Raw genomic sequence first — 25,585 nt, forward strand, 5'->3', positions numbered from 1 at the left:
AAACATATTGTGGCTAGATAGATTACACTTATATTTTGAGACTAAAAAATGTCTCTCTCGAGTGCTTTGAATGACATCGAGTGGAAGCATGACCACCGTAATATACGAGGCACAACCACCTTGCTCTCTCGAGTGGCAATGTTCCCTACTATTGACGATAGGATCTCGTATGTCCACACCTAAATCCAAACAACTCAAATTTATAACTATGTTAATGTTAAACCAAAGATAAAGTTAAGTTAAGGAACATTTACCTGGAATGCTTGGGGAAATCTACGGAGCGAGTACTTAACAACGTAATTTTTATTTCCCCTCACCTTCTCTTTGTGTAAACCAACCTTATCGTTCAGTGTAGTCTTCAGGGCGTTGAGTGTCCTCTCCCAAATAATTGTACCCCAATCAAGATTGTTGTAGTAATCTATGTCTTCAACATCGTCAAATAGAGTACGATCAACAACATTCTTTTTCTTGTTTTTACCCATCATTGCAACCTCTGTGTAATATACTAGGGTAATTTTAACAGCATCATCGTCATTTTCAAATACCAAAATTTTGTATTCTTCTTCAAGTAAATTCAAGTGGAATGCGTCTGAGGTCAACCGATTACCAAAGTACCTCGTCAAAACTTCTTGTGAGGACTCCTCACTCTATACAACTCGCGTAGGAGACCGTCACAAACCAGTGATCAATAAAAAGTCGTCCTTCGAAAATGTGACGACCTTTCCTCTGACAAAGAAACTAATCGAGTCCACTCCTGACTTCTTCACTTCCCCCAATAACATATGGTGGATTAGTGGGTTGTTGAATACAAGTTCAACGTCTACAAAGCGACCAAAAACTGTTTTCTTGAACATCTCTAATTGTCTTTCGGTAAGCTTCTCCTTTACAATCTTGTTGGCATTGACAACGTGGGCCAGGCATGTTACTTGCCCAGGAAACCTATCAACTTCACGAATTTTCAAAGATTTTGACATCTTAAATTACTCCTGCATTGTATGAACATTCAATTTATCAGTTAACAGGTTCATACTAAAAAATCACTAACAAAACATACTGTTAAAGTTTCACTCTCGCCAATCTAGTTAATCTCGCTCTCACTAATCTCTCTTTCTCTAATCTCGTTAATCTCGCCTTCTCTTATCTTACTCTAGCCCATCTCGCTTTCGCTCATCTATCTCGCTTTTTATAAAATTCCCCCCTGCCCTCTTTTTTAAAGAACTGTCAATTGACCTTCTACTTACGTCATCATGATATGAGATTACAAAAATCCCCCTCTAGTCTATACGATAATCATGCGCTCAAACTCAATGGTCGTCCCACGCTCAAAATTTTCGTTCAAATGTCGTTCAATCTCACTCTGCAAAACCATTGTCCATCTACTATCGTAATCGAAGTTCTCTACTGGGTTAGTGAATTTAATTTTTGTCTTGCATGTTGTGTTGCATTTGTTTAGGTTGGTTTCGTTTGATCGGTCGTCACGTTCATAATTGGTTTTGGGGTTTAATCGGCCGTGTCTGTTTTTTATTTTGGGTTTCGATGTGTTCTGCATTGGTTGAGGATGAAGAAGATATAATTAGAGTCAGACAAGATAGTGGACGAGTTTTGCGAGAGCGAGACGGGCAAAAGCGAGATGGGATAGAGCGAGACGAGCGAAAGAGAGATGGGCTAGAACGAGATAAGAGAGAGCGAGATTAGCTAGCTTGGCGAGAGCGAGACTTTAACTATATGTTTTGTTAGTGATTTTTTTAGTACGAACCTGTTAACTAATAAATTGAATGTTCATACAATGCAGTGTAATTTAAGATGTCAAAATCTTTGAAAATTCGTAAGTTGATAGGTTTCCCAGGCAAGTAACGTGTCTGGCCCACGTTGCCAATGTCAACAAGATTATAAAGGAGAAGCTTACCGGAAGGAAATTAGAAATGTTCAAGAAAATAGTTTTTGGTCACTTTGTAGACATTGAACTTGTATTCAACAACCCACTAATCCAACATATGTTATTGAGGGAAGTGAAGAAGTCAGGAGTGGACTCGATTAGTTTCTTTGTCAGAGGAAAGGTCGTCACATTTTCGAAGGACGACTTTTTATTGATCACTGGTTTGTGGCGGTCTCCTACACGAGTTGTACGGAGAGGGGAGTCCTCACAAGAAGTTTTGACAAGGTACTTTGGTAATCGGTCGACCTCAGATGCATTCTACTTGAATTTACTTGAAGAAGAATACAAAAATTTGGTATTTGAAAATGACGATGATGCTGTTAAAATTACCCTAGTATACTACACAGAGGTTGCAATGATTGGTAAAAATAAGCAAAAGAATGTTGTTGATCGTACTCTATTTGACGATATTGAAGACATAGATTACTACAACAATCTTGATTGAGGTACAATTATTTGGGAAAGGACATTCAACGCCCTGAAGACTGCACTGAACGACAAGGTTGGTTTATACAAGGAGAAGGTAAGGGGAAATACAAATTATGTTGTGAAGTACTCGCTCCGTAGATTTTCCCAAGCATTCTAGATAGATGTTCCTTAACTATACTTTATCTTTGGTTTAATATTAACATAGTTATAAATTTGAGTTGTTTGGATTTAGATGTGGACGTACGAGATCCTATCGCAATAGTAGGGAACGTTGCCACTCGAAAGAGCAAGGTAGTTGTGCCTCGTATATTATGGTGGTCATTCTCCCACTCGGTGTCGTTCAAAGCACTCGAGAGAGACATTTTTTAGTCTCAAAATATAAGTGTAATCTATCTAGCCACAGTATGTTTATTCGGTTGTTAAATGTACACTAACCATCTTACTGGGTTCCTTAATGCAGACAAAAGTCAAAGAGGGTCTTGTCATGTCCGATGCTGAGAAGAAGTTATGGGACACCCCAATTGATAGACAGGCTGTAAGACAAGCACACTCTGACACTGAGAGTTCAGAGAGCTCTAGTAGTTTAGAGAATAGTTCAGAAGGTGGGGAAGGTGAACAACGGGGTAATTCAGAAGGTGGAATGAGGGATGACGAATCTGATGGGGACTAAAATATCTGCTAGCCTACTTACACTCCTAGCGAGGATATGTTTCATGATGTGCTGGTGGGTGACGTACGTCTTGAGCCTTAGAAGAAGTGTTCTGTCTCGAAGGAGGATCGTTCTGAGCTGAGGTGTCGGGCCACAGGGAGGGAGGCAATATTGATCCTAATATATCTTCGTACCTGCGGAGCATTGACAACTCAATATCGAGCTTAGATGCCCGTGTATCGAACCTGAAGACGAACACGAAAGACATCAAAGCACAATTGTCAACTATTTTGTCTCTATTACAGTCTATGAAAGGTTCCACGGTTTTTTAGGCGACGAGGTCTCCCACTCCACAGATAGGCCACGATGCCACCATATCCCCCATCTCGACTCTATCTCAGTCACCCACCTAACCTATACATAGGTCACCTACCCCACCTCCACCTAAGTCACCTACCCCACCCCTACCTCTCAATTCATCTGTACAGCTTGATATCACAACCTCCTCTAACACCCTACATCTCAATTCACAGATATGATCATTATGTGATTCAAAAATTTCATTCTTCATATTTGTTATTCGACATGTTCACCATTTTGTTATATTTCTGTAGGTTATGGTCGAGAGTAGAAAAACAACACGTAAGAGAAAGGCCGTTGATAAATACACACCTCCCGTCGAACCAAAAAAGAAAATAACAAAAGAGAAGAAAATTAAGGTTCAACTTCCTTTGGATAGTCCAAATATTAAGTACCCTCTCCTTAGGATACCAACGATACAATTTAAGGCGACGATCCAATACTCCTTGGAGCATGAGGTTCCAGCTGTTATAATCAAGGAAATGGTGAACTGAATTGTCGATAAGAATACGGACAACAAGCTTCGAGAAAATGCATTTCGACCATTATCCAAATCTTTTTTCCAGGAGTTGACCGAACCAAGTTCATGGGTTGAGTGAGACATAAGTTTACGTTCCTTGTCTTTTTTACCAAGTACATATAGTTTACCACCCTCTCCTAACGTATATCTTATTCTAGATGCAGACCCTAAATATCCTATTTCAGTTTATAAAAGATAAATTTTATAGGCGACCAGACATGTGTATAGCCAGCTTCACCATCCTACCAATTGGAATAATGGTAACCATTTACTGCACTTCTGAATAGGAATACGTTAGTTGACTATTATATGTTTTTAATGTTCTTTTCGTCGTGTAGAGTCACCTAAATTCTCGAGATGAGGTTTACAAACATATTAAGAACAAGTCGACTTTGTATGTTGCCGTAGCATGGGGGGAAGAGACATTTCCGGATTATGTCATGGGTAAATTCGATGTCAAGTGGTCAGATGTGGACTTCGTGTATACGGCAACAAACATCGATCAACATTGGATGTTGATTGCATTCGATCTAAATTGAGGCCGATTGTTCGTATTTGATTCATTATCGTCTATGACATCGAAGAAGAAGCTGGAGTCTTTCCTTGAACCGTTGACTTACAGCTACCATCGCTTCTTCACTACTGTGACTTGAAACGTTGGAAGCTAGACATAGAAACGTCTCGTTGGAAGATATCCCGACCTACATTTACGAATACACAACACGGGTCGTTAGATTGTGGAATATTTGTTGTAAAATTCTTAGAACATTTAGTGATTGGTAGTGCCCTATCTGTAATCACTCAGGAGAAGATAAGTGACTATAGGATGCAATTGGCATGTCAATTGTGGACGAATACTCCATATTATTGACGTACATGTATATTATGTATATTATGTATACTATTGATGTAATTTTACTAACATGTTATTTAAATTGTTAATGTAGAACTAACATGAATAGAAAAACATTTTAGTAACATAAATAGACAAATTTGAGGAAAGTTGTGTAAGTGATAGCGAGATTAGCGAGATTAGCGAGAGCGAGATCCAGAGAGAGCGAGACATTTCTAGGAAGATTCATTCATGAATAGCCAACAAGTTAATTAAACTTATAAACGCGAGAGTGAGATAAGCGAGACATTTGAAGAGATTCATGAATAGACAAACTTTAGTAATTAAACTTATAAGCGAGACATTTTAAAAGGGATTAGCGAGAGCGAGACGTTTCCAGAATGATTCATGAATAGACAACCACTTAATTAAACTTATAAAAGGGAGAGCGAGATAAGCGATACATTTGAAGAGATTCGTGAATAGACAAGTGGCACATAGAAAATTACAATTTTGAGGATTCAAGTGGCACATAGAAAGTTACAGTTTTGAGGATGACAAGTGGCACATAGACAATTACAATCGACCAACATTTGAATCATTTAGATCAGAATCAGTAGGTTGCCCGAACGTGAGCGGTTCACTACAGTTTTGTCAATTATGCCTGTAGTTCCCACAGCTACCACATTTTATTTGTCTGCGTTGTTCTCCTCTTGATGATATTCTTTGTACTCTTCGTCGCCCAACCTGTACCACTCTTCTAGGAGGTGTAATAGGCTTTTCCACATATCTCGGAGGTCTCTTGCATTCAGATATGTGACCGAGTGGATTTATGGGCTCTGCATAAGCAACCATGAGGGAGTCAACGCTATAGNATATGTGACCGAGTGGATTTATGGGCTCTGCATAAGCAACCATGAGGGAGTCAACGCTATAGAATGGACTGCATAAACCATGGATGGGAATGTTTCGTTCTCCCGCAGCCACAATTGCATGCGAACATGGGATACCGAGTGAGTCAAATTCCTTGCATGTGCATTCCTTCGTATGCAGGTTTACAATACCATCCAATCGATTGTCCTGCACATGGATCCTATAACAATCAATGGGTTCAACTCGATATCGTCTACCCTTGTCACACTCAGTTGCTAATCAGTTTTCATAGTAGATCGAGTGTGACGTCGTTCAAAATGCCCAATAATTTCTCCGTTCATAAAACCATGACTGGATGAGGCCTCAAACATGTTCCAATAAGCACATTATGGGCAGCTATCGATATTCTTTGGTCAATGAATTGAAACACACTGCACTATTGGATGTCATATTATCGTATCTTCATTCTGTTTGGTAAACACGCGCTCACCTTTCAAGACCAATATCCTCCAAATATTTCGATACTGCACCATTTCGAAAATGCGTAGTTGGTCCTAGTGTGCTTGGAACTCTGACATACGAAATGCCTTAGTTGCATCCTTGAACATCCCAACAATCATATTGTCTTTAAAGTTGGAAAGAATATTATTTTCTAGGTGGTATGTGCACAATCCATGAAATGTCCTGAGAAAACTGCACGAATGACATTGCCAATAGATACCGCTCGATCGGACACAAACACCAAATTAGGGGGTTCTCCAATGGCATACTTCAAGTTTGACATAAACCACTTCCAAGCTCGATTAGTTTTATTGTCCAATATGGCATATGCTAGTGGGTAAACTTGGTTGTTGTCATCCATGGAACTGCCAACCAACATGGTTCCTTTGTATTTTCCTTTCAAATGCGATCCATTAACAATTATCACAGGCTGACAACTTGAAAAACCTCTAATACAAGGCCCTAATTCCATGAACATGTACTTGAAATGGACATCATTTTCAAATTCGATTTCAAACCTTGTACCTGGATTCTCCATTTTTAACGCTTCACCATATGCATGTAAAACAACGTACGACTCTTCTGGAGTACCCTTAGCGAGAGCATAAGCGGTTTCCCTTGCATACCATGCCTTATCGTAACTTATGTTTACGCCGTACTCTTTCCTCATATCCTCAACGATGTGACGAGGATTATAAACACGTCCTATACCTGTAAACTTGTCTTTGATTAGTTCACCAACTACCGCAACCGTTGCTTGTTTATGGTCATGATTTAAAATTCCAATAGAACATGTGTGCGACCACATATACTTCGTGATCTTAAATATGTCACACCCTGGAATTTTCACTGCACGAAGACTCCACTTACAACTATCCTCTATACATTTGACAATAAACAAAGACTTAGCTTACTTCCTTACCTTATATTCAAGTTATTGTTTATGGACAGAATAGACAATCTCATTTTTAAATCACTCTTAAGAAGAAAAAAAAATTGACCAACTTCAACATCTGTCTCAGATGAAGAGGTACCAGACATAATCAATTTCCCTCTACGACATGAATACATGGAATTCAATCCTGTTGATCCCTCAGTAACAGCCACTATAGGTCTATGCACCTCTAAAGGACCACAATTTATAGAATTCAATTCTACTGATCTTTCATTATCAACTACGGAAGGATCACGCTCTTCTGAAGGACATAATCCATAAAATTCAAGCCTGTTGATCTCTTATTACCAAGCACAGGTCTGTTACATTGAGTTTCTTTTTCCAAGTCCACTGCATGAATGTTGTCATTGTCTATTGATAATGTTGATGGTTGAGTGTTCATAGACAATGAAATATCACCCTCTTCTCGGTTAAGCTCATATGGTACCTCGTATTGTCTATCTACACCTGTACCATCATGACTCATATTCACATGTTCTCCGTGGTATGATTTTAGCGTTACATATAGATGAACTCTAGAAAGATCGTCCCAGAGAAGATGGAAGTGAACATCACCGTCATTCCGTATGTACTATGGAGGGGCTTCAAGGTCAAGCTTATATTTAACTCTCATAACAACATCAAACTCTGAGCAACTTACATTTGCAACCTTGTAAATGTGAGTTTTAAGTTCTTCATACTTCAAGTTAATAGGCACAACGATTCCTGTTAGCTGGCCTCCAACATACAAATTTTGGTTCTCATCCCAATGACCTCCGTATCGAATTAGTACACACTTTTTTGTCATCCTACAAAGCAAGAGAACATTTTTTATTAAGCAGATAGTAATACACATGGATCTTTCTCGCTCCCGTGACTCTCGCTCTCGTTCTTGTTGTATCTCACTCTCACGTTGTCGCTCAATTTCGCTTTCTCCACTTTCCTCGTTGTCGCTCTCTCTCTCCACCTTTCTCATTGTCGCTCTTTCTCACACCCCTTTCGTTATGCTATTTACATTGTCTATTTACATACCTTTTCTGAGACCACGTTTTTACAAATACCAATGAAACCAAGTTCAAGAAAAGTCTGTCCCATTCTGAAAACTCCATTTGGTTCCGAAAAACTCCGTTTTGGAAAACCTCGTTCAATAAATCTCCGTCCAATAAAATGACAGCTCAAACGAAGTTTAGATTTTAAAGAAATCACCATTACATATTGGCTGTGTATTAACTATTTTAAGTTGTAGATAGATTTCGTGAAAATTGTCAAATAAATCATACAGTGACAAACAATTAGCGAGAGCGAGACAGTTATCAGGGGCAATTTTTATAATCTCATACCATGATAACTAAGCATCAATTGACAGTTTTTTTTAAAAAAAATGATCATTTGACATTATGAGCCTAGATATTAGGTCATTGGCCCAAATTTCTCATATATTTATTACTTTTATGCCAGTTTAAATTTATTGCTTTCTATTATTGGGAGTTTGTTTAGTATATTTAACGAGTTTTTTTTTTTTTTTTTAATTACTCAGGTCTAACAAATGTTGGATTTGTACTAAGTTAGTGTCTGAGGCACACTCAAACCAAAGTGTCCAACTTAAAAGTGAATTTAATGGGAAAGTATCTTTAACTTAAAGAGATTTTTGAAGGAACTTCAGGCCTTGTTGAGATTTGAGAAGAGGGAATCCACTACCTAAGGTAGAAGAAAAAAAAAATTCAATGGTGTCTGTTTCATATAGCATATTTAGAAGTGATCATAAAATTATTATTTTGCCACTTTCAAAATCATTTGAAAAATGTTTTTAAGGGCATATTTGACAATGATTTTGAAATAGTTAAAATCACTTTTCTTATTTTCAAAAATATTTTAAAACATGCTTTCAACCATTCAAAATCAATTTTGATAATATGAAAATTGCATTTTGAATGTGAAACTGAATATAAAACAATATTGAGTGATTAAAGGTATGTTTATTGTTTTAAAGTGATTCGAAATTATGATTTTAATAATTTTAATATTATTCTCAAACATACACAATCATTCCAAATGAATGAAATATATATCTAAAAGTTGTCGATGAGAAAAGTATTATTCTACTACCTATCCACTTATAAAATATGAATAAATGAAAAAAATAGATACAATTGAATTTGTAACAAATATTTAAACAAATTGAAAGTTAGATAAAATTAAATTTGACAAAAAAAGTTAAGAAATGCGTGGGCTCACAACGGCGTGCGCATCCGCCATAAACTAGCTAGTGTGGGTGGTCATTGGTCAACTTTGATGCCTTAACCTTAAGTTGTTGAATTTTAGCTATAAATGTAAATATATTATAATTTCATTTTCCTCTCTTTTTGTTTTCCCCTACTTTTGAAACTTCCTTCACCCACTTTTTCTTTCCTTTTGTTTTCCTCCTTCTATGTTATACATTTCTTTCCACCTAATGTATAGATGAAATTTATTGAATGTCCTCTTACCATTCGAACAAACTTCTTATCTCGATTTGTTGATCTTTTTATGGTTGTTCTCGTATATTATGTGTGTACAAACATAGTTTGGGTCGAAAGAATTATTGTATATCTCTAAAGTTTGGAAGTTGTATCATTTAAACTTTAAATTACTCATCATATGAATTAAAGTTTAAATCTTTATAGGTGGATTGATTTAGCAACAACTCTCTTTATAGATGGATTGATTCAGCAACAACTTTTCATGATCATGACGTGTTTTTCGTCTTCTTACATCCCTCTACTTCTCTACTAATTTAGGAAAAAGAATCTAATTTTTTATGACTGAATTAGAGTTTGTTTGGGTGAAACTAGAGAAAAAAATATTTTGAGGAAAAATATTTTTATTTAATCTCTTTTTATAAAAATGGTTTATTCGAAGAGTTTGATATCGATATTAAATATCTATAGATCTTTCCAACATCTTTTATTAATGCTTGTAAAACATAAAAATGTTATCTATTTAGTCCAATATGAACAGTAATCCTAATAACAATATACATAACTTAGTTTGAGAGTAAAAACAACTCAAATACTAATCTAAATAAATTTTATAAAATTCGTGATTTACAGAAATATCCATTGATATCGATATTTTGTTGAAATCGTAAAATTGAAATGTCAATATCGATATTTTAATCCTTGGTTAAGACCAAACCAAGGTCGCCATTTAAGGTTGGGAAAGTTACAATCTTCCAATTCCCAAGATGCAAACACATTTGAAAAATGTTTCAAAAGTTATTTTGAGCAATTGTTAATTACTTCAATTTTTTTTTTTCTAAAATGACTTATTTTCAAAATTAAACACTTGAAAAATTGAACAAAGTACACATTTTTACTATCATGAAGTGTTTTTTGTCTTCTTGCATCATTTTATTTTTCTCAACTAATTTTGAAAGAATTATGTGATCAACTTTGTTTGTCACTTATTCTATATAGATCAAGTGAAAACAGGTATAAATGATTAACGATTCACTAAATCAATTCATTTATGAAAATTTAGGATTTAAGTAAATACAATTAAAATTAGTGAGTTACTGCATTTAAAACCCCAAAGTAAATAATTGTATCGATTAATGTCTTAAATTTTCACAACCGAATTAGTTTGGTAGCTGTTTTTCCAGTCATCGTTTTTTTAAAACTTGTTGCATTTCTCTATTTTCTTTACTTAGAAAAAATTGTATAGATCAAGTGAGAATAAGTATAAATTATCAACAACTAGTTTAAATTAATTTACTTGAGAAAATTTAAGGTATAAACCGATATAATTATTAGTTTTTGGATTTAATGGATAAAATCCACATTTTACTTCTTGACAAGTATGTATGGATCAATACCACCTCTTGTTATGTGCTAAAAAATGATTTTCTTTTCCGAAAAATTAAAATCCCTTTTAGTAGTCATGTGGCTTTTTTGTTTTTACTTTTGAAAATTAAGTCTATTTCATCCACATTTCTTACAATAATTTGCATCTTTTTAAGTATAATTATTGAACTTTTAGTCAAATTTCAAAAACAAAAACACTTTTTTCCTCAAAATTTGGCTTGATTTTTTAAATCATTTGTGAAAAATAGATAATGAAAAAAGAAATTTGGATGTGAAAGTAATATTTATAGATTTAATTTTAAAAAAACAAAAACAAAAAATAAAATAATTACTCAACGTAGGATAAATAAATGGTAAATTTGACTTTTAGACCAAGAAAGAGAAAAGTTGATTTAGAAGAAAAAGTAAATGTTTTTTTTTCTTTTCTTTTTTTTTTAAGCAGGAAGGAAACTCCAAAACTTGCCAAATGGGATTTGCACAAACTTTCCCTCGACGTCATTATAAACTCATCTTTAGACGCATTCAAGCCCAAAACAGAGGCGAATGAACATGGAACGAAGCACCCATTTTCCCAATCCAAACCCTCCATTTCTGCGTTATTTCGAATCTTCTTTATATCATTTCATCTCCCTTCAATGGCTTCCACAAACCACATAACTCAAAAAACCACTCCATCCCCATAATTCCACTTTACTTAAAACTTCCGTTTTTCTCTGTTCCATGGCGACCCACCAAACCAGACCACCTTCTACGCCTTATTCACCTCTAAACGAGCAACAAGATGACCTTCAAGACGTCGACGAGGCTGTTCCCTCAAATGGGTGTGGCTGTTTTCGGCTGTTCGGGTTCGGATTCAATCGGAACGGGAATTACGAACCTAGAAATCTTCTGCAACAGAAACAGGGGCGGGAAGAGGAGAGTTGGATGGTGAGGAAATTGAAGAAGATGAAAGAGGTTTCGGAAATGGTGGCTGGACCGAAATGGAAGAATTTCGTTAGAAAAATGGGTGGGTATTTGAAAGGGAAGAAACAGAGGAACAGATTTCAGTATGACCCAGAAAGCTATGCTCTGAATTTCGATGGCGGTTTTGATGGAGAAGAAGATGAACATCATCCGCCAATTGGGTTTTCTTCGAGGTTTGCTGTGCCTTTGGCTTCTAGGGAACAACATTGAAGGAATTAATTGACTGATTCATTGTGATTGTTAATTGTTTGGATTGATTCATTCTTGTGATGTTAATTATATATAAGCATATCATGTGTTATTTGTTATTGTGTGCATATATATATTGAGAAACTTCAAAATTTTTGTACGACCTAAATTTCACGAATGAAATATCTTTTGATCTCGATTTTGAAAATAAAAATGTATAGCTTTTTTTTTTTTCCCCTCGTATTTGTGCTCCCCTTCTACTAATCCAATACAAGAGCATTCATATGCTAAAGTTCTGCCTTCCTCACTCTCTTGTGTTTGCATTCAGGCTCACCACTCTGGAAAAGAGCAAGGCGAGTGGTCAATAAAAGATTATCATTCATTGTTTTCAAAATTTGAGCTAAACGATATTTTAGACGTGAAATTTGAGTCATTCATACAAAAATCCTGGACATTTGGTCTATTGGTTCGTTCATTCTTCTTTTTCTTGTTCTTCATCGACAACTTGGTTTTGTATTAATGGAATTTGTGCTTGAAAAGGATACAAAATGAAATGTTGTTAATAATGGCATTAGAAACTAAACTTTTTCAGTTTGTCTCTTAAAATTGATGTTCAACACATCTATTGATTTGGAAATTTTCCTGTTTGAAACTTCTATAAGACAGTGAGCCAGGTAGTTAGGGAAGGAAAGTGACTCAAAGGTTTAGTTTCTAAATTTTGCAATAATAACATTTTTGTTTTGGTTTGATGATTTTTGGGCATGAAAGTCGAAGCCTAAGATTATTTGATGTATGAGATTTCCTCATGTATCGAACAACCTTGCCAATCATACCTAAATAATGGGTACTAAATTTAATCTGTGATAGTTGTGGAAGAATTGGGTGAGTTGCCAACAAGAGCGTAGCTTAACTGGCATAATGCTTGTACTATTGACTTCAAGGTTTAAGGTTCGATTCCCTCATCCCACATTTTAATTACAATACCTTAAAAAAAAAAAAAATTGGATGAGTTGGAGTAATGTTATCCTTGTTTTGTTCAAGAAGTTCTCAAATCCACTGGGAGCTCCATAACTTCTTAACATCAATTCCATGACCTATTAACTTCTTACACGGTGGGCCTCATGATTAAACAACTTTATTTCTTGTCCCAAACACTCTTTTAAGGCTTCTTTTCTTTACCAATAATGAGGAAATTCGAGATAAAAAATTCACTTTACGTATCCTTTGTTGTGTTGGGGTTTGATGTTTACTAATGTTCCCATGTTGATTGAGTGTACTTCATAAGTTCATTCATTATATTGAAATCACATCTTTTTATGAAAGAAAGATGCACATCTTTATTTTTCAATCTCAAAAGAATAACAACTTGACACGAGTAGGCATAAAATTGAGATAAGGTAAGAAAACACATCATTGGCTCGAGAGATCACTTGAAACAAGAGGTGCAAGTTGTTGAAGTTGTTTGTGGTTCATGCATTTATAATCTTCTCCTTATCGTGTGTGTAACTCGTTTTTTTTTTATCTAACTTAAATATAGTTTAATTAGTGTCTTTGATTAAGATGTTAGAGCTCTGAATATGTATCCTTCGGGATGTTGGGTTTGAACTAAAAAAAACCCATTTGGGTTTGAAAGATATGAGTTCCAATTTCAATCTATGGAGTCTTATTTTGTTAGAGTGGTTTGATATTATTAGCTTTTATTTGTTTGGATTGGTAAGAGGTGAGACAAAAAGTCAGTTGGAGAGTTAGAGAGATTGATGCGAAAGGTGGACTCTACAGCTGGCTAGCTTAATTACAAATTCGGTTATTAGATTGTATTACGAGAAATTGTCCAAAATAACTTCATTTACTTTTCACTTCTAAAAAATAGCATGCTTTCTGAATACTTTGATATAATAGTTTTTCTCAAGTCTTCTCAGATGATATTGAGCCTGAGATTGTGTTGTTTTTTTTAATGTTTGAATTTTCCAAGTCGATTGATGGAAAAGCAATTATATGAATATGCCCTTAGTAATAAAAATATTATCGTATTATTATAATATCCCATTTTTTGAGAAACCTAACGATTGGTTTGCTCAACAAGTTTCATAAACATTTACCCAAAATTTTTCCTAGTGTTTGGAAGTCCTCAAACCTTCATACATCTTTTTGTATACGATCAAGAAAAACAAGGTGTATATATATACTATCTTTTGTAATTGTGCTTTAGTTGTTATTTGCATGCTGTTGAGCCCAATAATTTATGTTTTCGTGGTTGCTCACCTAATCTCACTAGAAATTCAATAATCTTGACCGCGATTGATTATTTTTACCCCGAGATTTAATGTAGGGTTTGAAATCTCGAGTGAGATATTTATATAGATGCACCAAGATTACCAGTCTCCTCGAGATTTTGAATGATTTTATCAACATTTTTGTACATGTGTAAGCTTTTTTTTCAGGGATACCTCGTATATTTGTTTGTTTTGGGGGTGAATGGAAGGAAGATGAGAAAGAATATATAAGGGGTCAATTGAAAAGGTTGATTGTGTTAGGGTTGATGCCCTAAATCTCGTAGGGTCTTGTAGTTTGTAATTATATTGTACAAACTTTTTGTTTATTTAATAAAATATGAGATGTTATACTTGACTTAGTAGCATTAAACCCATAAACCAATAAACTAACATCCAATGATATCTTCTGTAGTTTAAAAATGTATGTAGAGACATACAGGTGGATCATGTCTAAGTTGTAACCTAAATGGTTTATAGTAGATGAATAAGGCTGGATACCTTATCCTAGTGACACTACGAGTATGACCCGCTTTATAGATGTTACAATTATTGTAAAGTGCTACAAATTATATGATCCTGATCATTCATGTGGAGACATGTGAGCGAACGTATTCTATACAAAGAAGTTTGTATAAGATCGAACCACGAAATGACAAGTCTCATTATATAACACCATTCATAAGAGAGACTTACATTTCACCAAAATGACCATAGGTGACATGACCTGAATCCTGAGAGAGTTGTGAACTCCAGCCTATAAAGGCGGTCCTTTGATTTGTATGGGTGAAAGTGGCGAGATCATCGACTCAACAAGCCTACCATTTTGGGGATTCGTCTGATTGAGGAGTTGGGAACACAGCTACACAAGATGGAATTTACTCCTTCCCTGAGGTCGGGGTAAGTAAATGTATTGCTCCCTTAGGGGCTGATTCCGGGTTCGGTCATAGTTGGACTATGATTTATTGTTCATTAGAGAGATCAGTGGTACTTAAGGAATTAGATGTAACTACAGGGGCAAAACAGTAATTTTGGCCTAGTTGTACTTACGAGCAATTTGTGAAGGGTCATCACGCTATTGATTGGTTATATTCAATGGATACAGAAATATATATATAGTGCGAAGAGTGCAGTTGTCGATCTTTAGTGGAGTGCCCGATAGTTAATGGATGTTGAATAATTAATTAAACTTGAATAATATAATTAGGAGTTTAATTAATTATTCATGTACCGTTGAAGTTTCAAGCTACAGGTCCATGAGATCCTCTCTGTAGCTCAACAAGGATTAAATGAGAATCAATTTTGGATTAATTTGAATGTTCAAATTAATTGAGGGAATTAATTATATGTGATATAATTAATTTAATTTAATTGTATTTGATATAGTTACTATAATATATATGATATATGATATATTATAATATAAAGTTTATTTGAGAGGAAATAAATATTTGAATATGATTCAAATATTAGTACTGTGAATTTAATTCATATAATTAAATTTAGTATAAATGTGATTTATATTAAATACAATGCATTAATGAGGGAATAAAAATTATAAATTATACTGTATTTGATACAATATTAAACTATAGATTATATGTTATATGATTTAATATGTATTATATGATAAATTGGTAATTATATAAATATATATTAATGTTTCATTAAAATAATTTTTTATTTTATTTTTGAAAATTATTTTGGTAGGGAGTTGTAACTCCCTTCCCCTTTTTCTCTCTACAATGTGCAAGAGTGAGGGGAGTGCAGAGTTGTTGGTTATCACCTTCTTCTTCTCTCTAGAGTTTGACAGAGAGGTATACATAATTTCTCTGAGAAAAGTTCTCAGTTCTTCCCCTCTACCTCTTAAAAACTCTTATTTTTCCCTCTCTTCCAAAATACCAAGAGTCTACAACTCCTTGGATTCTTATCCTAGAGAATACAGGAGAAGCTTTCATGGTGGTGGCCAAATTAGGGTTTCGAGTTCGTGGCCATTTTGGAGAAGGAATCATACGTGAAGATTAAATCTTCAAAGGTATGTCTCTTTATCTCTCTTTTCTCTTTTTCATCATAAGCATGCTGTAAAATTTTATTTTGATGCATAATGTTTCTTATTTGTTTTCTATAAAATTCACATTCTGTAAAAATTGGAATTTGGGTCTGATCTCCGCTTCCGCTCCGAATCTTAATCGGTTCCTTTAGATTGTCGACATTGGAATAAAGTATGAGGAGTTTTTACGGGAAATATATAGAATCAGTGGGATAAATTTCGTTGAGTTTGAATTGGTTATAAGGTGTTTGTACAATGTCAGACCGAATGTATCTGCCTTTGTGATCAGTAATCAAGAAAATCTTCATTTTTCTTAATTGGTGACAATGTGTCTCAAGTGGCTCTTTTAAGATCGAAGTTACCAGTAGTAGTCCATAAATCTAGGAGTACGATATCGTCATATCCAGTTCAAATGGCCCAAAATGTTCCATCATTCGCATTTGAACTTGATTTTATTCCTGAATATAATATGGGTTCCAATGAGATGTGGCCATTAAGTTCATTGAATAATAATGTATGTCTGTTAGATTTGGGAGACGATACGGATGGGTTTTTTAACAGGATATATGTGGACCTATTTGAGGATGTTGTTAACGATGAGATTGTATATGAAGTGGACATGTTAGTGGATTTTGATGTCGACATTAATGTGGAGGATTTAGATATATTTGAGGCGATTGTCAATGTTGATCATGTGGACTCGTTGAATGACCAAAACCCAATGACCACGAAGGTTGAATTAATGTTGAATGTAAAATCAAGGGTTGATGGGGAACCATTTGGTGATAGTAACCCAACGACCGATGGTGAGCAGTGTACAGATTCAATAACAAGTGGTGAACCCAGTGTCAGCCATCAAGAGGAAGCATATTGAAAAATTAATGGTGGGCACCATCGTTGTCACATCCGAGTCTACTATAGAAGATGTCTAGGTTGGTAATATGTTTTTAAGCAAAAAAGGTTTGGCTAAGAAATTGTTTGTTTTTGTCATTAGGGAGAACTTCCAATATTGTGTCGATAAATCTATTAAGAAGTTATATATTGTAAGATGTGTAGAATCGACTTGCCAATGGAAGGCAAGAGCCATTGAAATGACAGAATCTGAAATGTTCAAAATTACTTAATGTGTTAGCGCCCACACATGCCATAAGATATTAAGAAAACAAGATCATAAACAAGTTAAGAGCTAGGTTATAACTGGACTGATTAAGTCGAAATACCAGGATATTAGTCATGGTTATTAATTGAAGAAAATCATTCCAGACTTTTGCAAGGAATGCGGGCTAGATATTAGTTACAGGACCAGGGAAGCTGTGTTGTCCTTAAAGAGAGGGTCCCCTAGGGAGTCATTCTGTTTGTTACCATGGTATGAGAAGCGTTGAAGATTTCCAATCCTAGTATCTAATATGATTAAAGACTAATCCTAATGGGTATTTTAAGTACATGTATATGATACTTAAGGATGCGATCAGAAGTCTTCTAAATTGCATCAGGCCAGTCATTGTGGTTGATGTTGCACACATGAAAGGGAAGTATAAAGGTATTATGCTCGTAGAGGTGTCACTTAATGCTAATAAGCAAATATACCTGCTTTCTTTTGATTTGGGGATAAGGAAAACAATGATTTGAACGAGAAGACTTGCATGTGTGGCAAGTTTTATTACTATGAGATCCTTTGTTTGCATGCTCTCACCACTTGTCGGGTTAAGAGTATTGATCCATACAGTTTATGCTCTAGTGCATATACTGTTACAAACTACTTGACTAGTTATGCAGAGCCTATATTCCCTGTTTGTACGCATCATAATGGAAACATCACACAGGTTTGTTGATAGAATAGTCTTACCTCCCAGGGTTGTTGGAACAGTTGGTTGTCGTCCAATTATACGAATCCCATCAAACGATGAAATACAGAAACAGATTCACAAGTGTACTCGATGTCACAACGTTGGGCACAATCGAAAGACATGTCAAGCTAAGATTATAAAGAACGATTAAAGTCATTTACTATAGTACTATTTCTTTTTTATTTTTCTTTTGGACTATGTAAAGAATTTATATTCAGTTTCTTTTGAAATTTAAAGTCTTTTGTTCACTTTCGATCAATTTCGGTCAAAATTAACGTTGATAATGAAAATAGATATAAATCTGAGTCATCTTAGGCCAAATTGTCCCCAAGATTGAAAATAGAAGGTTCTAATGTTAAAATCTCGGGCAATCTCGGGGAAAAGTTTCACCAAGATTGAAATCAGAAATGTTGAGATGTTTAAAATTCGGGCACTCTCGGGAACAACATTACCCCGAGATTTAAATCAGAAGTGTTAGTTTCTTTAAATCCGGGCACTCTCGAGAGCTATATTACCCCGAGATTTAAAGTAGAAGTGTTAGTTTCTTTAAATCTCGGGCACTCTCGGGAACAATATTACCCCGAGATTTAAATCAGAAATGTTAGTTTCTTTAAATCTCGGGCACTCTCGGGACAATATTACCCCAAGATTTAAATCATAAATGTTAGTTTCTTTAAATCTCAGGCACTTTCAGAACAATATAACCACGAGATTCAAATAAAAAATTGTGAAAATGTGGAGATTTGTTCTTTAAATTTTAGAATACATTAATTATGAAAGTACATACATAAACAATTATAAGAACGCTCTATTGACCCACAATTATATGGTCAACTGACGAAGAAAAAGGAAAATGTTATCCTGCCTAAGTATATCTAAGGGGGATTGAGTTACATTATATTCAAAAAAATTAGTAAAGAATGTACTACAGTCAACTCCTATAGACTGCTGTAGTGCAGTCTTGACTTGATACACTTTCCAGGGTGTCACGAGTAGGTTTAGCTTTGCTGAAAGGACTTCAACCCTTTCCAATAGAGTTGGAAGCACACTTTGCATGTTATCCAACTCCTTTGAAAAATCGCCATCAAATGTCATCACGATAAGAGAATCTCATACCAGTATCTGACCGACCACCACATCGATGATCAGAAGCACCTAATGGCAACCACCAATATTGTATGGCATGTATATGTAGTCAACCTCCTTCCAGCGTATGTGGTAATCTGGTTGTTCCCCTTGCACGTATCTCACAACTGTATCATCTTTCACCCAAGTGTATTCCACTTCCAATGTGCTAGTGCCCCTCTTGATCTCATCATATAGTCTTGGGCTACGTCTAAGAAAATTCTGCATATCAATAATTTCTAGTTAGAAAATAGAATAACTTGACAATACACTTTATGTTATATTTACTCACCGAGAATATTCTATCCGCTGTAATAAATTTCTTCTTCACATGGGTTGGATTTGTATTGTCCAATAAATTCTACTGGGTGAACGAGAATAGTGTGTCGATCGTCTACATGAAAAACAAATAATAATAATTATTTGTATATTCACACACGATATTATTACGCCTTGAATGAATGGTAACTTAAGTTCATGAACCACGAACATTTTTATATGCTTCGAACAGTCCTCAAAGTCTAATTCACCGTCCTAGGATCTCCAATATAATCAGAGAACTATTTCTCGAACTTAGCCGGGATGTTAGGTATCAGATCATATGGCTTCACCTTTTTCTTTCTCTCCTTCCCGACGAGTTAATATCCTATAGGACTACGGAGCTTCCATAGGACTGCCCTTTTCCTAGTGGTTCTTTCCCTACAAACCACCTTCGGAGATTGAGACAACAAAATTACTTCGCTATCATTGTCCAAAGGCTACGAACAAATAAATATTTTTCATGAAATACATAAACCCTAAATAACCAATTATATGAACATCAGAAAAGCATACCTCGTTCTTCGATTCGATCGGAGTAGGTACTAATGAACCAACCGTATCTTTGTCCCCTTATGATATCTCTATGGGGACAACACCTTCATCATCGTGGGTAGAAGTGGGATCCTCGACAGGTGGATAATTAGTGGAAGAATGGAGAACTATTGGAATTGGTGTCCTAAATCTCTCTTGTATTCTCGTAGTTTGTAAACTCTGTATAAACAAATTGTTATTATTAAAATAATTGTTATTTCATCAGCATACACTCAATCCAAAAACAAAGATCATAGATTATTTATGTAATTTAAACATGTATGTAGAGACATACAGGTGGATCATGTTTAAATGATAACGTAAATGGTCTGTAATAGATGGAACCTTATCCATGGTGACATTACGAATACAACTCGTTTTGTAGATGTTACAAGTGTTTTAAAGTGCTACAAATGATCTGATTCTGATCATTCATGTGGAGACAAGTGAGTGAATATATCCTATACAAAGAGTTTTATATAACGCCGTTAATAATAGAGACTTATATTTCACCAGGATGACCATAGGTGACATGACCTGAATTCTGAGTGAATTGTGAACTCCTGCCTATAAAGGTGGTCCTTTGATTTGCATGGGTGAGAGTGGCCAGATCGCCGACTTAATATACCTACCATTTTGGGGATTCATCTAATTGGGGACCTGGGAACACAGCTACATAAGACGGAATTCGCTCATTCCTTAATGTTAAGGTAAGTAGATAAATTGCTCCTTTAAGGTTGATTCTGGGGCTTGAACAATGTGACCTTTAAATTTAAAAATATTACATTTTTATTTTTGAATTTTAAGTTTACCTTACCGTGCCTAGATTTTAGGCATTTACCATTAAGTTTTTGTTAATGCTCATTTATAGTCATATATGTTAATTTGCTATTCATTAATTCAAAAGAATATTTTAATTATAATTAAATTAGTTTCTATAAATTTTTAATTCTATTAAAATCAATTAAATAATCTATATCATGTTTTTTTTTTATAAAAAAAATGAAAAATAGCATACAGGACCAAAAGCACCGACGGTGCCACATAAGGGCCAGGGGCATGTGCCCCTCGACTTATCGTATTTTGCATCTTAAATATAAAATTTAAGTAATATTTGACTATATATATATATATATAAACCATTATTTATTTTGAATATCGAGTATGGTGCAACGGTAGTGGATGTGCATTTTGATAGAAAAGTGTGTGGGTACAAATACTCCTTATGCATTTTATAATTTAAAGGAAAAAAATCAATAGCAATTTCTTTTGATCATAAATGTTTTTTTCAACATAAATTTTCACTTTCAAATCTCGTTCAACATTCTATTAAAAAAATATTTTTATTTTTTTCCTCTAATTTTTAGTTTGTATTACTTAGTATATATTTATTTTAATTAATTTCCAAGCTAAACTATAAGATAATTTTCGCGTTTCTCGTGAGGATATACAATCATACCATTCGCAAATAAGTTTCAAATTTTTCTCATTCTTTTTAATTTTCATGCTTTTAAATCTATGTAATAAATCATAATACTTTTGTAAAGTCTATATAAATATGAAGAGATATTTCTTTTAAAATAACAATTAGAAACCACATAGTCATCATCTTAAAAAATAAAACATATCTTTAATTCTGATTAGGATAACTACATGTTGATCATAATCTAAAAACTAAAATTTCTAAATATAATAATAATATTTAAGATCAAGTTCGTAGAGCATATTTATAATAATGCCCTTATCAGTATCATAATCATATTTTTCAATTCAAGAAATTTGGATCGATTTCAAAACTTAAAAACTCATAGAGGAGGTTGTAATATGTATTAAATTAGTTAATTTATGGAGCTATGAATATTTTTTTTTACACTTTTTAATTACCTAGTGTCCCCTATACAAAATTTCTAGCTCTGTAACTAACCAAAAGTTAGCATTTGTAATATCTCATAGGTAAAAGTGTAAAATCTATAAATCTATTGACCAAATGTAAGCTAAGCTCAAAGTCTAAAGGTTGTAACTTTTTTAAATCAAATGACCAAATAGAAACGAAATTTAAAATTTAGAGATCGAAATGTAGTATTTTGGAACTTAAAGACCAAATGAAAACTATATTCAATATTTAGAGATTCAAAAAGATTTTTTTTCTCTCTCTCTAAAAAATGTGCCCAATTTAAAAATTAAAAAAAACCATGAACACTAAATCAAAACCATAGAATGAAAAACAAGAGACTACTAACAGTGAAGATCAAAAGTTGAGCTTTCCTTTTATATTACTATTGGTCCATTAGCATTTATTCATCTCTCTATATCCAACTTCTTTTTCTTGTACATTTCAATTTCATTAACTAATCATAGCATCAAATTCTTTTCCCTACTCATTTTAGCCCTAGGAGAGCTACAATCTCCATATCTATTCTCTACCTAAGTTTTCCTTTTTGAGCAAATTCTCTATACTAAGAAAGCAATTTTTACAAGTTTTCTAGATTATCTTTCTAATGTTGAAATTGTTGGTAACCAAAACATATAACATTTATTTTAGACTAAATTATATAAAATATCCCTAAACTTTGTGCATTGTGTCAAAAATATTTTTGAACTTTCAAAAGTTCCAAAAATACCTCTAAACTTTCAAAAAGAGCTTAAAAATATCCTTAGTTTTGGATGGATATCGTTAGTGTTTTGTATCAAAAATATCCATAAAATTTCAAAGTTTCAAAAATACCTATAAACTTACAAAAAAAAAAAAATTTTTAAAAAAGATATCTTATTGTTAATATATGAACAAAAATCGTTAAAATCATTTTACTTCTTTGCTTTTCCTCTCTTTTCTCCCCTTTCTTCTTCAATACTCCCATATTCTCCTTTATGTTTAAATCTTGACATTTGTTTATCTAAAATAATAATAACAATAATAAATAAAATTGCTCTCTTCAATTAAGGTAGACTATAACAAGAAGAAAAATAATAATGAAAGCACTATGGGATCTTAGGCCTTAAATGCTTTAACAAGATTGTTCCTTAGTAGTTGTGTATACATTTTAATAACCAATGGTTTTCTAAGTATTTGGCTATTTATTGTTTTGGTACATTTTAAGGTGAGTTTTTTATTTTGGAATTTCATGAGATTTTGTGGGATTTTATGTTTTAAATTAGAGTTTTTGTTTTTATTTTAATTGCTGAAAAAATTGGTAAATGAATTAGAAAAATAAGAGAAAAATTATAATATCTATATGAAAAACAAAATGAGGATATCTATATAATTTGTTTTAAAATTGGTTCTTTTTTAACTCAAGTAAACTTCAAACTATTAATTTTGTATTTTATTAAATATATCAAAATACATAATCAATATTTTATAAGGTGAATAAATAGACATCAAGAAACCACTAAAGAAGAATACATATAAATGGAAAATACCCAAAAAAGAAAATAATAATTAGGAATAAACCCTAATTTCCTTTAACACCCTCCCTCAAACAGAAGGTGGTAGATTGGCGAACAACGTGAGATTGTAAAGATAACTTCCGAAACAAATCAGCGGATCTAGAATGGAAACAGAAATCCATGAAGAACAAAAACACGAAGTAGGCTGGAAACATAAACCCACAAAGAATGGAAACAAACTTCTAGACTAGAAATGAAGATCCTCATAGAGAGATCGATAACAAAACCTACAAAGAACTTCTTGGTTGAAAACAAAGATCCTCATATAGAGATCTACAACAAAATCCATGAATGACTGATTTGGAAATGGAACAAACACTCACAAAAGTTTTTTTTTTTTTCATGGCAGATTTGCCATAATTGAAAATAAACCAAACTGAGTGAACCAAACTAACTAAAATTGAACCGAACTAGTTAACTAAAACTAAACCGAACCGAGCTGACTGAACCAATTTGAACCAAACAAACCCTACTAATGTAGGGGACCAAATCAACTGAACCGAAGCGATGGAACAATTCTAACCAAAGGGTCAATCCAAAAACATATATGAAATTCCAAGAAACTGAAAAGATGTCTGATTACAAGCTCAACTGACCAGATTTTTTTGTATGGATGGCCTCATTTGGGAGGTCCAAATAAAAAATGACCACCTGTAGAGAAAGTAATGGAAAGTGGCCTTCTGCTTATGACTTGCCCCTGAGATGCACCCCATGCGCGTGCCAATACGAATTTACTCAATCCTCAAAGGCTTGTCACATGTTCCTTTTTGTTACAAGTTATTAACGATTTATGCTCATATACTAACAGTAAGAGCATTGTTTAACTTTTTTAACGTCTAAGGGTATCTTTGATATTTTTGAAAGTTTAGGAGTATTTTAAAATAAAACAATTAACAATTTTCATCCAAAACGAACGACAACAATATTTTTTTCAACCTTTTTTTTTTTAAAGTTTAAGGGTCTTTTCAATACGAGGTACAAAGTTCAAGGATATTTTTTTTATAGTTTAGCCTTATTTTTATGACAAAAAGTATTTTTTTTTAGTTAGTTAGAAAGTTTCAAACCTCTCATCTTTTGGCACTTAACGAATTGACCAATAATCGTGACATTTTATAACAAATAATTTACATATGCCAACACATACTGAAATTTTATCGACATGACTAAATGATTGATGTATGATGATTATTGAGGTTATTTGTATAATTTAGTTAATTTATTTTATTTTCTTATCGAGTCTACAAATAGTCACTTTAGAGTCAAAATAGATTTTTTTTCCAGTAACTTCGTTCTTTGAGAATTTCTTTTTTAATTTAGAGATGAATTTTTCTTGTTTGGTCATGTCTAGTCCAATACCTTCAAACTCATTGCATCAAAGTGATATTAAGCCATCAAAGTAGATATTTATAGCCTTATGAAGAAATACAGCAAATAATTAACTAAACTTAAAATACTAATGAATCGAAATCAACAATTAAAGTAATATCAACTAAATTATATAGATAGGTGTTAGATTTCTTTTTCTAGAAGATCATTATAAATAAGAGAGGAATATTCAAACTTGAAATACATAATAAAAGAAATACCAATATTTAATTACTTGAGCTTGGTCTATTCCTTCTATAAATCAACTTAACAGACCAAAAAGTGGTCCAATATGAAACCACATGGGTAAACAAAAGACAAATTTACATTTTGCCCTTTTTCTTTTAAGTATTGACAAATATACACTATATTGAATCCAAATTTAAACAATATATGAAACTTTATTAGGTCACCCAGTAATATTGTAACACGTAATGTGGAAAATACAAAATAAATTTAAAATCATTTTCACTAACGACAAGTCGGCATATAAAGTCGATGATTCCAAGAATTTCGAAATCAATAGGTGGCATAAATTCTCGTATATTCTCAATAAATATCCTTTCGGACAAAAAGCCTTAAATATCATTACTTTTCTCAT

The 25,585-nt window shown here is 33.6% G+C and overlaps 1 protein-coding gene across 1 annotated transcript; it reads left to right on the plus strand.

Moving 5' to 3' along the window:
- Positions 1 to 11,394: 11,394 nt before the first annotated feature.
- Positions 11,395 to 12,227, plus strand: LOC120069255. Its single transcript, XM_039020973.1, has one exon. The coding sequence runs from the start codon at positions 11,597 to 11,599 to the stop codon at positions 12,047 to 12,049; it is 453 nt and encodes a 150-aa protein (XP_038876901.1). The 5' UTR covers positions 11,395 to 11,596; the 3' UTR covers positions 12,050 to 12,227.
- Positions 12,228 to 25,585: the final 13,358 nt, after the last annotated feature.

The sequence above is a fragment of the Benincasa hispida genome, unplaced genomic scaffold, assembly GCF_009727055.1.
Source record: "Benincasa hispida cultivar B227 unplaced genomic scaffold, ASM972705v1 Contig297, whole genome shotgun sequence".
NCBI lineage: Eukaryota > Viridiplantae > Streptophyta > Magnoliopsida > Cucurbitales > Cucurbitaceae > Benincasa > Benincasa hispida.